This window comes from Euprymna scolopes, chromosome 7 (assembly GCF_053919585.1).
Source record: "Euprymna scolopes isolate OS-2025 chromosome 7, ASM5391958v1, whole genome shotgun sequence".
NCBI classification, from domain to species: Eukaryota; Metazoa; Mollusca; class Cephalopoda; order Sepiida; family Sepiolidae; genus Euprymna; species Euprymna scolopes.
In genome coordinates, this window is record NC_136488.1 from 9,889,751 (window position 1) to 9,905,975 (window position 16,225).

General features: G+C 32.6%; 1 protein-coding gene across 2 annotated transcripts in view; it reads left to right on the forward strand.

The window, feature by feature from the left end:
- Positions 1–16,225, forward strand: part of LOC145279604 (uncharacterized) — a 76,248-nt gene that overhangs the window by 17,566 nt on the left and 42,457 nt on the right. For both annotated transcript variants that reach the window (XM_080130776.1, XM_080130772.1), the window contains 3 exons: positions 232–377; positions 3,108–3,347; positions 9,490–9,588. In XM_080130776.1, coding sequence (XP_079986902.1) covers positions 232–377; positions 3,108–3,347; positions 9,490–9,585 — 482 coding nt within the window. In that variant the 3' untranslated portion in view covers positions 9,586–9,588. The remainder of the gene's footprint in view (positions 1–231; positions 378–3,107; positions 3,348–9,489; positions 9,589–16,225) is intronic.

Below are 16,225 nucleotides of genomic sequence, written 5' to 3' on the forward strand. Positions count from 1 at the left end.
TGGTAAATACATATTTAATTAAAAATTACTGAATTTTTCAATATTTTCATTCATCTATTTACCTTTGCCTCATATTAAGCATTGTCTTCCACCAACATTGCATTGGTATTATCTTAAAAAGAATTAATATTTATCATTTGTAAAAATTACAGATTTATTCCTTCTGTTTTTTTTATTTAATTGTTTTGAATTGTTGTTTTATTTTTTTTGTTATCCATAAATCTGTTTCAGTTGAACCATCTTCAAAACCTGTCCTTTGCCCAAATCGGTGTGATGGTATTGTCCAGGAAGTACGTAAGCAAAAAATAATCATAATGGAGGGACGTAAACGGAAAAGTGAATATTTGAAAGAAGCAAATTCGATAAAAGATAAAGAGGTCAGTTCAATAATGGAAAAAGTGAATGATTGATTTAAAATCGATTTTCTTTTTCTCCTAAAATATTTGTCAAATTTTATAATTCATAGATTCTTTTCAGTGCTTCCTTGCAGCTACAACAACCCTTTTGTCTGTCAAAGTTGGGGATCTTAATATTAAAAACTGTCAAAATTTATGAAAATGTGTTGACTGATAATAACCTACTGCTACTACTACTGTATGATTTGATGTATTCTAATTCCAGCTGCTAGGGTTGGACACCTTGTTGTTATTGTTAAGGTTGATAGCTGCTCTGCAGGCATTACGATCATTGACATTGACTGTGATGTTTAGAGCATGGAAGTCAGCCTTGATGTTTGACAGCAATCACTTTTTTGGTTGGATGCGGTATTTGCCTCTGAAATCAAAGGACAACATTCTTTATCAAAAGTTGTCATCCATTCTCTTCACATGCTCAAATCATTTAAATCTTCCACACTTCGGCATAACTTCCAAAGTGTGGATGCTAAGATCTTCTCCCAGATTGGTCATGCATTTTTTGTTCATAAATTTTGAAGAGCAGATCCATCTGATCATAGTATTATCTTTTCTCAGACGCCTGTTCATATCATCAACAGTAACAGCCCAAATTTTTGTAGCATGAAGCATGACTCCTCAAACATCAGCAACAAACACCTGTACACCGAACCTGAAAGGTATGCCTTTGTTGATCAAAATGGGAATGAGCTCTGAACTTTTCCCGTGCGGATTGTATCCTGGTTGTGATATCATCTGTACACTAATCCTTGTGGCCTATTATGTCTCAAACATAGAAGAAGTTGGAAACAACTGCCAATGGCGTCAATTTCAAAGTTGGTTTGAACAGGGGTAGAGGTAGTATTTTTACAGCATCGACACTCAAACTCGACATCATCCACCAATCTGTCTTTTAAGCCGATGCTCTAATATATGTATTGAATATTTGGTTTGGATTGAATCAAGATTTCAGAATTTGCATTGTAATCTTTTATGTTTGCAAAAATGACTTCCTTTTAAACTTGTTCTTCGCTGTTGATTATTCACCTATGACACTGAAATGTTTTTTTTTATTGTTTTACAGGCGTTGTGTTTTTTTATAATTGCATTGTACACATTCAGGGTTATTTCATTTGTAAGCACAACAAACTGACACAGCCTAAGTATGTGGATCATGCTCTAATCCTCACTTTAATCTTTTGGCCACATTTTTACCATTAATAATCCATATGAGTTTGAATTATATGTGTATAAACTGCAGAAAAAAAATGTTGATATATTGAAAGGCATCTGATAACCTGTCTTAACACAATTGCAAATGTGAATGAATTTTTAATTTTACTGAAACTTTCTTTTTAATCACATTTAATGTTTTTTTTAGATGGGATTTTGAAATTTGAATTTAATTATTAATTGTATTGACCGAATGATATGTTAACAAGTAAATAAAAATTTCAAAATCCTATGAATAATAAATTAGTTTAAAAAAAAAAAAAATTACATAGTTTAAAAAATAATAATTAAAAAATTTTTTTTTAAATAATAATTAAAAAAAAAAATAATTACATAGTTAAAAAACAAAAAAACAAAAATGAAAGTAAAGGCTTTCTTGTGCAACACAATTAGATACAATTAGTAAGAAAGATTTGTTGATATTTCAAATATCAAGAAATCTGCTTCATTAATTATGAATTATGATGGATTATGAAGATGATGATTTTTGTTCAGCATCTTGTTTTCTTTTATTGTAAAGTTTCTCTTGTAAACATTAATCCAATCACATGGATCGCATCCAAGTCAGCATTTTAACATTTAGGCATGTTTGTATTGTTTTGATTGTTTGGACAATTATTCTCATTTTCTTGTAGAAATTGCATAGTCATGGATGGTGTATAACTTGTTTCCAATAGTTCTTTCTAGTATTTTTTAATATATGTTCCCAGAATTTGTTGCTACACTAAATATTCAACTTTTTACACATGTCCAGTGGAGATATTTTTATTGTATTTATTTATTTTTTTTACACAGTAGTCACCACTTATCAAGGCCCGGAAGCCACTCAGGGATAAGGGTTATTGCACGTACATTACGTTAGTGTGGAGATTTGATGAAGTGTTTACTTAAGGGGTCGGTTCATTAGGATCATTGTATAGTTGCCATTATTCACACGTTCGATTTGATGCATTTTAAATTGGAACTTTGTCATTTATGTAATTAGGAAAAAATATGATCATTGTCCAGAATTTGTCCCTTATGAAAAAAAATCTTTTCGTGAGGGGGAAAATATCATACAGCAAAACTCAAGTAAATTGATCAAGTAGTTTTATTTTATAAAGAAAATAATTTTTAAGTGAAGTCGAGTTTTATCAGTGCTCCCCCTTCCTATGCTATAAGTGGCTTTCTAAAAATCTTTGAATTATCTGGAGTTATTTTCCTTGTTTCTTTAATCTGTTTTTAAGATGGTGTCTCAATATTGTCACTGTTCATTTAACACAAAATTTGATCTTATTTAAAAATAAAACTACTTGATCAAGTTACATGATTTTTGGTGTATGATATTTTCTTTGTCATGGGATGTGCATCAAACAGATTTTTCTTTATTTTTGGTTTTTGATATAGTTATAATTCTAAACAAGCACCAAAAATGTGTACACAGTTTTTAATTTTTCAGCAGTTTATATGTATCTGATAATTTATTATTTTCTTTTCTCCCAGTTTTTTGGACCTGAAGGTGTTTTTTACAAACTGAGTCTGAAATGTTTCACAGCACAAATAATTGCTTACGAGTATAAAATCTGCCCTTTTAAAGAATGTACGCAGCAGAAAAACTTTGACCCTCCGATTATCCTTGGAACTCATACGAAATGGGAAAAGATGAAACCTGGAGATTACATCCTAAAGATGACTGGCGGCGATTCCAAACTTTGCCCAGATCAAAAAGAACGTCTAACACGAGTAAGGGACACTTTTTCTTAAATATTCAATTAGCTCACAAAATTACTTGCTTTTTTTTGTTTCATCTACCCCTTTTGTCATTCAGTACCTGTTCTAGTAAGCGAATCAATCAAACTTAGTATTGCAACATTTTCAACAACAAAATAAGTCTTATATATACACATCTGTAGGGTGTTTATATGTGCTGATCTTTTATGCACTTTCCACTTCTTTCTATGAAGAAAGATGACACAAGGCGATGTTCGCTGAGGGTTTTCATAAATGGTTTTATTTGGAGAGAATGGGCACAGGAGAAAGAGACTAATGTTATCTTAACTAGTATTTACTTTTTAAACTTAACTTTCTAACTTAATAAAATGAGTGACATTTGCAGACAGAGACATTTATACATTCACTGAGATTTTTTTCTACATCATTGGCAGTGGCGTATTTGCACAGTTTCCACTAAGAGACTAATCTCAAAACGTGAGTTTTCTTTCCACTCAAAAACCTAATGTCATTCTTTGAGTCTGTTTTGTCTACAGCGTTTGACCTCTGCCCCCTGCTTTAACTTTACATCATCCATCTCTTGGAATGATTCTGTTTGCGGATAAAGTTTATCCTGACATGCACTAAATGAGACCCTTGTCAAAATTCACTTAGCTAACTTAATTGTGACTGACACATTAAAAACGACCTTTGTGGGAGATTTAAAAGCAATGCCATTTTTGCAAGTCATCTTTTTAATTGACTACGTTAAATTTGAACGTTTTACACTTCCGATTGTGTCATGGAGTAGAGGTAAGATGTCGGATTTTCTTTCATTTTCTTTTTTGCCTTCGCGTCACAGGTTCAAGCCTGCCTGCCTACTACCACTTTTTTTTATGCCTCCAAACACCCAGGCAATGCCAGGCACCCAGGCTAGTCATTAATAAAAGGATGATACCAACATTTTCTCTGATTCTGATTCAAATAAGAAAAATCTCTGTGTGTTTCTTATGTAAACATAATGCTTAAAATAAAATAAAACAATTAACTTGAAGTGACTCTTCATGTAATAAAATTTAACATAAAAACATTTTTAAATTTGTTCAACTCAATATTAGATTTAGTGTTTTTACCAAATGAAAATCAGTTTTATATTTTGCCAATTCACTATTGATGAGAACGAAAATCCAGTAAAGCAAGGGGAGATAAATCAATCTGTCATTTAATCAAGTAATAATGAATGGCAAATCGGCAAAATACGAAAACTGATTTTTATCTTAATTAAAATTCTAGTTAATAATTTTTTCTTAATTTTTAGTGAGGATACATTTTTTTGTCTAATACATAAGTGTATATATGTATATATATATATATATATATATATATATATATATATATATATACACTTATATATATATATATCTCAAAGAGTTTTTGAAATTTTTACTTGTGCACCTATACCGTATAAACATACATTTTTTTTTAAAAAAGAATCGTTTTTGGAATCGAAAATTGTGCTAAATGTTTTTAATTTCGATTCTGATACCTCAAAAATTTTCAATTTTTCCAATTCCCGATTCCGATGGTGTGGTCACAATCAGCTCACATGGCAAAAAGCAGATCACATTTCCGTTTTCATTGTCACATTTTATTTCAGTTTTGCATGTCCATAATATCATATTTTGACATGTATTCCTAAACTTTTGACATTTAAATGGAATTTTCCACTTTGTGCTTAACCTTACATGGAAAATACTGTTCATAACATTATTTCAACTAAACTGCATTTTTTCTTTTTTTTTTTTTTTTTTTTTTTTTACACAGAGATCACCACTTATCAAGGCCCGGAAGCCACTCAGGGATAAGGGTTATTGCAAGTACATTACGTTAGTGAGGAGATTTGATGAAGTGTTTACTTAAGGGGGCGGTTCATTAGGAATTTGTTAACATTAGACTTGAAGACATCCAAGTTGTAGTCCGGAGGGAAGCAGGCAGACGGAACAGAGTTCCACAGGCGTGCAGTTCTAAGAAAGAAGCTTTGTTCATGAAATCCGTGTTTTGATTTAGGCACAGATATAGAGTGGGGGAAATTTTTCACAGTGGATTCAGCTAGACGGGTGTTTTTCGTGAAAGACTGGCGAGGGGGGACCAGGGATTGGAGTTCAGACGAGCACCTGCCATGAAAATAACGATAAAACAAGGATAGGTTCGCAACGTCTCTTCTGTGGGAGAGAGGTTGCAGGGTAGAGAAAAGGGCATCCCCCACTAAACCACGAAGTCTATTTTGTACTCTGTCAAGGCATGATAGGCTGTTTTTGGCAGCTCCTGCCCAGATATGGCAACAGTATTCCATCCTTGGTCATACTTGGCTTTTATATAGATAGAGAATTGCATCAGTAGTGAGATATCTTCTGGAGCAGTAGAAGGATCCCACCATCTTTCCAGCAACCTTGGCAACAGACTTGATGTACATGTTCCATTTCAGATCAGGAGTAAAGGTCAAACCCAGAAGCTTGTCAAAACACGGGGCCTCACCCAGACGAGAGCCATCCATCACAATTGATGCCAGCTGGGGATCAGAGCGTTGATGATGATGTGATTTAAATATATTGTTACAACAATATTGGGCAGGGTATAAACTAAATTATAAGCATGTTAAATATTGAATCATCTCAACCAAGTTTATACACTAATACCATTGTTAAAAGGTATGAAACATTCCGTTCTCCTTCCAGCTATGGGTAAAAGAGCAATTCAATTTTAGTGTTTAGTTTATGTTTTTTTTTTGTTTTTTTTTACATACATTTCCACCCCAAACAAGGCACATTGCCACTTTGGTGTAGGGGGCTACTATCAGGGCCTCAACTACTGGGGCACTATGTTGGGATTTGGGCAGCAAGATGTCTGTTCACGTTACACTTGAACTTCTGCATGTCAGTACAGTTAGGGAAGCAGGGACCTGGAATGGAATTCCAGAGTCTAGTGGTTCTGGGGAAGAAACTACTGGAGTAGAAATATCTTTTACATCTAGGGATCTTTACTGTGTGGGGGTGGGATTTAGCTGCCTGTCGGGTTTGTTGAGGGTGTCTACGTCGTGGGGGCACAAGTGTCTGCAGTTTGTCAGAGCATTCACCATTAAAATACTTGTAGAACAGGCAGAGGGATGCAATGTTTCATCGATGGGGCAGAGGCTGAAGCTTAGATGCCAGTTCAGGGCCTATCAGATTGGTGAGTCTCTTTTGAACCTTGTCTAGGAACGAGAGACTAGCAGCAGATGCACCAACCCAAATGTGACAACAATACTCCATACATGGGTGAATGGTGGCCTTATAGAGGTACAGGATACTTTCAGGTGTCAGTAGTTTTCTAGCACGGTAGAGAGAGCCTACCTTTTTCGCAGCGGCCCTGGCAATGTTTTCAATATAATTGTTCAAACTCATATTTCCTGTGAATGTTAGGCCAAGCAGTTTGAAAGATGTACTCTCAGACAGGGAGTCACTGGCCATTGCTATTGGTGGCAGAGAAGGTTTCTTATAATTATTGAAGGAAACCAGTTTAGTCTTGGCAGCATTGAATGTGACCATCTATTTATGTCCCCATTCCACTACAGATTGGAGGTCATCCTCTAGTGTTTTTGCCATTTTTTTAGATATGTGTTCATTTGTTTTCCTGTCATGCCTGTTATAGAGTGTGGTGTCATCAGCATATATACCCATCTCAGAGGCAGTTTTGTCAGGGAGGTCATTAATAAATATTAGGAACAATAGAGGTCCAAGGATAGACCCCTGAGGCACTCCCGCATTTATATCACACTGTTTAGATGTACAACCGTCGAGGACAACCTGGATTTTTCTCTTATCTAAGAAGGATTTAATTATGTTAAGTATTCTACCAGTGATACTGTATGATTTAATTTTCCTGAGGAGACCCTTGTGCCATACCCTGTCAAAAGCCTTAGATATATCTAGAGCTACTGCTCTGCCCTCCCCCGCTTTGTCCAGTGGCTTGTCTAAATTCATATTGTTTGTCAGTCAGAAGTTTAGCATCTGTAAGGTGCCGGACGAGAGCATGGTCAATTTTGGTCGCAAATATTTTGGCGAAAAGTGGGAGGAGGCTAATGGGGCGATAATTTGATGGATCAGTTCTTTCGCCAGAATTCTTGAATACTGGTACCACAGAAGCAGTTTTCCAACAGCCCGGAAAGCATGATTCATTAAGGCATTTGTTGTAGAGTTTGGAGAGAACTGGAGCTACTTCGGCTGAGCACTTTTTTAATAGCACAGCTGGGATGAGATCAGGTCCACATGCTTTTGAAGTGTCAAGGTTTTTTATGATAGCGTGTACCTGAGCAGGGGTGATTTTTAGATCATCTAGCATGGCGTCTGTCCGCAAAGGAAAGTCAGGCAGGGGGTGGTTGGAAGGGTCCAGTGTGGAGTTCGAGGCAAACCGACTGGCAAGCATATTAGCCTTGTCGGTTGCTGAGTAAACAACCTTGTGATTGTTGGTTAGTGGGGGAATTGTTGATTGCCCATTATTTACTACACTGTTGTAGATTTTCCAGAAGTCACGATTTCCTAATTTTTGTGCTTCGATGTTTCGGCATTTATTAATCCTTAAAGAGATAAAACAGATGGACAAAACAAAGCTAATTGACAAATCATATGAATAAATATTCTGTTTGATATTAAATAATCCAAAAGGGATTGATATGCCATAAAGTAGATAAAAACGTTTAAAGCTATGACGGATGAGTAGATTCTGCAGCTGTGACAATTTAACCTTTCGGTAGTTGATGCTGTTGATTATAACATAGCAGAGGTAGACAAATCTGAATTGACACGATGTTGTGACTTGACTCTTCTCAGATAATGAGGATGATGCTTTTTCCTGAACACAATCTGCCGTTAAAAACGCATGGATGTTGATTTGAAAAATATAAAAAATAAAACAAATAGCCAACATTTGTTTATCCATTAACATTGCCATAATTCTCTGAAAAATAATAGCAGTGAACCGTGGTTGTTTTAAATTTCCCAAGGAGGAGACGTCAGTAATGGATTCTGAACACTGGCTGTTTATCTCTGAAATCGCAGGGGAAAAAGAAAAAGTAATACTAAAACAGAAGTAACCTTACTTTCCCCCACTTTTTTTTTTTTTAGTTCTGATGATCTCCCCCTTTCCATCAATTATAGAAAGGGCAGACAACTCCTCTTTCTCCTCAATTACAGTATTCATCAATAACTTTTTACATTCACCTATTGAAGTGATATGTGCTCATCTGCTGAGTTCAAATCCTATCAAAGCTATTGTAATCATTTACACATTACCCTGTAAAACCTGCCAGATTCAGTTGTATGATAAAGTTAGTTTATTGGTGTGAGATTTCTTTTAGGTCTCGCAGCAGTTAGATATTTTAATAATACTTTTTTATTATGAAAAAAAAATCTAAGAAATTTTGGTTCTTCTCCAGAATTTCCCCTATATTAAAAAGCAAAAATAAACAAAAAATCCATATGATATATGAACTCGTGATAAAATAAAAAATATCATATTCCAAAAATCAGGTAAATTGAACCAGTAGTTTTATTTTCAAATGAGAAATGAAATTTTATGAGTAATCAAAGAGTGGCCATCTCTTATCGTCTATTATGAAAATAATAAATAAAAAAAAAGAAAACAAAGGGGGATAACTAAATACTAATTCAAATTTGTAAAATTTCTATTGAATTTTTTTATGAATTTCCAGTAATTTCTTTGAAATTATTTTCTTTATAAAAATAAAACTACATGATCAATTCATGTGACTTTGGAATATGATATTTTTGTTTTATTATGGATACATCCATCATACAGATTTTTCTTTATTTTTATTTTTTAATATAGGAGGAATTCTGGACAATAACTGATAATTTAAAACTTTTTTATCATGAAAAATAAAATCTAATTTTTTATTTTTTTACTTGCCTCCAAACAAGAATAATTTTCAATCTTCACAGTGATGTCTCGTTGTCTCATTAACCCTTATCCTCAAGTGGCATTTGGGCCTTGATAAGTGATAACTCACTAATACATAAACACTTAAAAGATGATATCATAATAGGCATGATGTTGCTTTGAATAAAAAATGTCTAAAATTGATTTGTTGAAATCAAATTATTTCTCTTCTCTCTTTCAGATCATTTTTCAATGTGGAATCGAGGACAAAATCAATTCAATAGAAGAAAATGTGTGCGAATACAACATCAAATTCAATTCACCAGCAGCTTGCTGAAGGGTTTTAATGGTTCTTTATTTTTGTTTTAATGGTTCTTTTTTTTTAATGGTTCCTTTTTTTTTCTTTTAAAACAAAAAAAAAAACAAACTGAAATGAGACAATATTTGTACCCAGTTGTTTTTAAAATCGATAAAACTGCTCACATCATTCCTAAAAACGACAAAGCAAAGGGGAGACAATTCATTTATGACTGCTTTCTGTTTTTTCATCAAAATGACCAATTAATGTTTCTAAGTGTTCGTGATTTATAATATTTGCCTTTGTATTATTTTTTATTTTGTTTTATATCATTTCATGTTCTTATTATGTGAAAATAATATTTTCAAAAAATGTTTGAATCTTGTGACGAACATACAAATCCACGTTCAGTTATCAGACAATATTAAATGATGAGAATCAAAGAGACTACAAATTAACCGTTTCTATTTGTGAATCTGTTTGAAAGGAATTTTGCTGACGTTTCAATGTTTATTTTTATATCATCATGAAAGGAAGTTTTTGCTACATTCTTTTTCCCAAATATTTCTATAGTTTACGAACAAGTAGGCACTAAAGTTCATGACTATCAGCAAAAAGATATTTTTACAATGATTTGTTTAATCTTTTTGAGGGTGTGTTGGAGGGGTGGTGGTAATTTCCATGCAAATTTGTTGAAAAATGAGTTCCTATGGTGTGAGACTGCAAAAACAAGTTTAGATTTTTATGGTTTTGTCTTTCTCACTTGTCATCTTTTGAAAGGACAATTGCGTATTTTTTGATGAATTAACTTTGAAAATGAGAAAGTTATTAAATAACATGTTTTAGTGCCAAAGAGTAAACTGCAAAGATATATTTACGTCTCTTGCTTATATATATATATATATGATGATGCATGATAATGAAAGGATAAAAAATCAGATATGAATTTAAAATGGAAAGGCAGAAACAAAATGCTCAGTGATTCATCTGTTCTGTAGGTTTTATTCAAGAGATTGTAGGTTTAAATATTACATTTTTTACTTGTTTGCAAATGTGAAATATTCCCTTTTGGTTTGTAGTTAGTAGCAGGTAATCAGGATAGAAATATGAATTGTTTTGTTACCTTTTTGTATTTACTTCATTCATAAATTAGTTTGTAGGCTGTTTCTAATTGTGGGGTATTATACTTCGGTTTTCAGATAATGTTGGATCATCAGGAGAGAACATGCATCGTTTCGGAGCCAACCTTTCAACAGCTAGCCGTTAACCAAAACAAAAGTCACTACATAAATAAACGTTCAGTTTTTATTCATTTAATCAGTTTGTTTACTTGCAATTTAAATAATAGGCCCTCACATCAGCTTCTAAGAGGTTGGCCCTAAAATGATGCATATTCTCTCCTGATGACCAGTCACTATCTAGAAACCAAGGTATAATACGCCACAATTAAAAACAGCTGACGAACTAATCTATCAGTGAAATAACTACATGAAAAAGGTGACAAAACAATTCACATTTCTATCTTGATTACCTGACACTAACTGGAAACCAAAAGGAAATATTTAACATTTGAAAATAGGTAAAAAAAACATAATCATAATTATATTCAAACTTACAATCTCTTGAATAAAACTCGTGGAACAGACAAATCGTCGATCATTTTGTTTTTCCTTTTCATTTAAAATTCGTATACATTTATATATCTAATGGTGGAAGAGAGGAAATGTCTTCAAGAATCTCATTTGTGTCATTGCAAGAAATATTGTCCAACAAAAAAATCAATTTTTCACATATTTTTTTGCTTATTATTAATCTGTAAACCAACTTTTTTTTATTAAAAAAAACCTGCCTTTTTCTTTTCAGTTTTTTATTTTTTCTTTCCTTTCTCTATGTATCTTTTTTATTTTTTTTTTCCTTTCTCCACCTCTCTTTTTTATTTTTTCTTTCCTTTCTCTTCCTCTCTTTTATTTTTTCTTTCCTTTCTCTACCTCTCTTTTTTTTTTCTTTCCTTTCTCTACCTCTCTTTTTTTTATTTTTTCTTTCCTTTCTCTACATCTCTTTTTTATTTTTTATTTCCTTTCTCTACCTCTCTTTTTTATTTTTTTTTCCTTTCTCTTCCTCTCTTTCTTATTGTTTTTTCCTTTCTCTACCTCTCTTTTTTATTTTTTCTTTCCTTTCTCTACCTCTCTTTTTTTTATTTTTTCTTTCCTTTCTCTACCTCTCTTTTTTTATTTTTTCTTTCCTTTCTCTACATCTCTTTTTAAAATTTTTTCTTTCCTTTCTCTACGTCTCTTTTTTATTTTTTCTTTCCTTTCCCTACATTGCTTTTGTATTTTTTCTTTCCTTTCTCTACGTCTTTTTTTCTTTTTTCTTTCCTTTCTCTACCTCTCTTTTTTATTTTTGCTTTCATTTCCTCTCTTTTTTTATTTTTTTTCCTTTCTCTACATCTCTTTTTTATTTTTTCTTTCCTTTCTCTACCTCTTTTTTTAAATTTTTTCTTTCTTTTCTCTACATCTTTTTTTATTTTTTCTTTCCTTTCTCTACATCTCTTTTTAAAATTTTTTCTTTCCTTTCTCTACGTCTCTTTTTTATTTTTGCTTTCATTTCCCTACATCGATTTTGTATTTTTTCTTTCCTTTCTCTACCTCTTTTTTTTATTTTTTATTTCCTTTCTCTACCTCTTTTTTTTATTTTTTATTTCCTTTCTCTACCTCTTTTTTTTATTTTTTCTTTCCTTTCTCTACCTCTCTTTTTTATTTTTCTTTCCTTTCTCTACCTCTTTTTTTATTTTTTCTTTCCTTTCTCTACCTCTCTTTTTTATTTTTTCTTTCCTTTCTCTACCTCTTTTTTTTATTTTTTTCTTTCCTTTCTCTACGTCTCTTTTTTTATTTTTTCTTTCCTTTTTCTACGTCTTTTTTTAAATTTTTTCTTTCCTTTCTCTACGTCTCTTTTTTTATTTTTTCTTTCCTTTCTCTACGTCTCTTTTTTTATTTTTTCTTTCCTTTCTCTACGTCTCTTTTTTTATTTTTTCTTTCCTTTCTCTACGTCTCTTTTTTTATTTTTTCTTTCCTTTCTCTACGTCTCTTTTTTATTTTTTCTTTCCTTTCTCTACGTCTCTTTTTTTATTTTTTCTTTCCTTTCTCTACGTCTCTTTTTTTATTTTTTCTTTCCTTTCTCTACGTCTCTTTTTTTATTTTTTCTTTCCTTTCTCTACGTCTCTTTTTTATTTTTTCTTTCCTTTCTCTACGTCTCTTTTTTATTTTTTCTTTCCTTTCTCTACGTCTCTTTTTTATTTTTTCTTTCCTTTCTCTACGTCTCTTTTTTATTTTTTCTTTCCTTTCTCTACGTCTCTTTTTTATTTTTTCTTTCCTTTCTCTACGTCTCTTTTTTTATTTTTTCTTTCCTTTCTCTACGTCTCTTTTTTTATTTTTTCTTTCCTTTCTCTACGTCTCTTTTTTATTTTTTCTTTCCTTTCTCTACGTCTTTTTTTATTTTTGCTCTTCTCCTCTTTTAGTTTTTTTTTTCTTCCCATTCTCCTTCCATCGGTTTATCACTTCTTTTTCTCTTTTGCTGTTTTTGGTTTTACTTTATTTAAAATTTTCATTTTTTTCATGACATCCAACTGTTCTCATTAGAAACCTTTTAACCATGACTATTCCCCCACCCATATTTTTCTTTAATTGGTTTCAATTTTCAATTCTTTATTTTTCTGCTAGCCTTAGTCATTTTCAGTTATTTTTGTCAAAAATGGTTGTGAATTCTGTTTTAATTTGGCACTGGGTCAAATGGATTTATTTTCTCATTGTGATGAAAAGCTGCTGAGCTTTAACTAAAATCCTTTCTCATGCATTGGATCTACATAACCCTAACCGCCATCAAGTTCTATAGGTGTTTTTTAAACTATAAAAACTGAAATCATGCTAATTCTTTTAGTAACACTATTTTTAATTATATGAATATTTTTTTTTTCTTTGTTTCATAGACATTTTGTGTCTGTAACCAAAACTGTGTTTGCAAAAATGTGTTATGAAATCTTGAGAATTGCTGCGTTCACGATGTTGGTGCTAAGGTTAGACTTAATTCATAGCAGATTCTGTCATTTGTATGTCTTATTCTTACTGGTTCCGTAAGCCACCAGAATCGTAAGCGTGTTGCATGGTGGATGAATGGTAGACCAGCTGGCTCGAGTTGATGCAATTGTGGGCAAGTACTTCGGTGACATCAAAGCTTTTCCCTGTCCAATCAAATATGCTGTTGGACCACTTCTGTTTGCTCAGTTTTTTTTTCCTCTGAACTGTTCCTTGCAGGATGGTCTTTGCAAGTCTTTCTAAGCGTGTTACATGCTCGTAGCATCTAAGTTTCCTCATTTTCACTGACAGTAGGTCTTCATAGTGACACGCTTGTTGAGTGACATTTTCTGTGGACTTCATTGTTGCTGACATGGTCGATTTATGAGATGCCAAATTGTCTTCTGAGGTATCTCATTTCCATGGCATGAATTCTACTTTGTAGGCCTGTGTTCAGTGTCCATGTTTCATGTACATATAGCGCGCTCGGTAGCTTCACCTGAATGTTTCTGTCACTCCATATGATCTTCAGTATGTGTTCTTCACATGCAAAGTTTAATATAGATAGAAAGAAAATCTAAGAGAGTGAATAGGTTGTCTACTTTACACTATAAAGTAGGTTTCATAATATAAAACCGCATGTGTGTGTAGCCCTGAAAACATGCATATAATTATGCCCATCAGTTCTCACCTGAAACAAAGACTCATCAGGAAATTTGAACGGACATCTATTAATATATGGAGACAAATGTCTAATATTAAAACCAAATATACCTAGACAAAAGAATACTGTTCGATTTGAACAAAGTTCCATACACACATACACATATTATTTCATGCACATACACATATAGTATTATAAGGTTGTATAATATATTGTGCAGAGATATTCAGTATTTACTTCAACAGTGGTCAATATCTCAGTAGATCTTAATAAAGTATGAAAATACATTTATAGCAATTAAGCTATACATAAACGTCCACATTTCAGACTGAGTGAAGTGATGATTCCCTGAAACATGAAACATGAGAGCCTCTGTGTAGCTTAATTGCTATGAATATATTTTCATACTTTACTCTATATATACATATATATTTGTGTTGGTGTCGGTCGGCACTAACCCTATTTGGGTTTAACTGGCTTCCTCCAAAGGAGGAAGTTTCATGGGAGTATGAAATTCACAAGTGGTCCCCAGTTGCATGTATATTCTCGTTAGGGAAGATGACGATGTTAGGTTTTTACAACTCTTGCAGGGAGGTGTCGACGTCCTCTTACATACAGCGCCTGGAGTTCCCAAATTGGTCACCCATCTTAGTAATAACCAGGCTCAATATTGCTTAACTTTGATGATCTGACTGGAACTGGTGTGTCAACATGCATTATGCCATATATATATATATATATATATATATATATATATATACACACACACACACACTATATAATCCTCCCCTCCCCACCCAAAAAAACAACTTACAAGTGTGAATTAAATACTTCTTCTGTTTTTGGAATGATAAGTAATAATATATATATATCTACATATCTATAAAAGTAAAAATGTGTGTGTGTGTGTGTGTGTGTGCGCGCGCCTGTGTGTGTCTGTGTGTGTACATTTCCCTACCAAATAATAATTTTTAGTCTAGTGACTCGAGATTTGACATAAGGAATGGGAATATCGTTTTAAGTGGTTTTCGGCCAGAAATTTAGCTGTCAAGGGGTTAAAGTTCAACGATTTGATCTTTGAAAACTCTACCAAACTCCTCTGCCAATTTTGGGTCTAAACACCTGAAATTTTAAATATAGTTTACTTGGACATGGATCAAACTTTATAATTTGATTTGAGCCCAAAAAATAAATATTAAGCGGTCAAAATTGGGGTCAAAGTTTAAAAAAATTGATATCTGCGGTCTCTACCAAATTAGTCAGCCAATTTCTGGTCTAAGCATTTGAAATTTTACATAAAGGGTATTCAAAGATAGAGCAAGCTTTTTATTCAGTTTGGGTCGAAAATTTACTTTGCCAAGAGGTCAAAGTTAAAAAAATTTGACCTTTGCAGTGTCTAGCAAACTACTCAGCCAATTTTGTGTTTAAACATTTGAAATTTATATATAACACATATTCAGACATGCAGCAAGCATTTTAATCAGTTTTGGGGCGAAAATTTGGCTGCCAAAAAGTCAAAAGTGAAAGAGTTGACCTTTGCAGATTCTACCAAATTTCTCCACTAATTTTGGGTCTAAGCACTTTTATTTTTATTTTTAATTTTAGATATAGGTAACTTGGACATGTGTAAGACTTCGTATTTTGATTTGAGACCAAAATAATAAATTTTAAATTTATCAAAATTGGAGTCAAAGTTAAAAAAAATGACCTCTGCAGTCTCTATGAAATTACTCAGACAAATTTTGGTCTCAACATTTGAAATCTTACATAAAGTGTATTCACACGTAGGGCAAGTTATGAACAGTTCATAGGGACCGAGCAAAGCCGGGCTGAATTGCTAGTAGTATATAGTAAAAATGAGATCAGGTGATTTGCAGAGTTTATACAACATATTATCATCTGATTAGAATTGATTTTTTTTTTATTAAAAACTGATGTCTTAATAAAA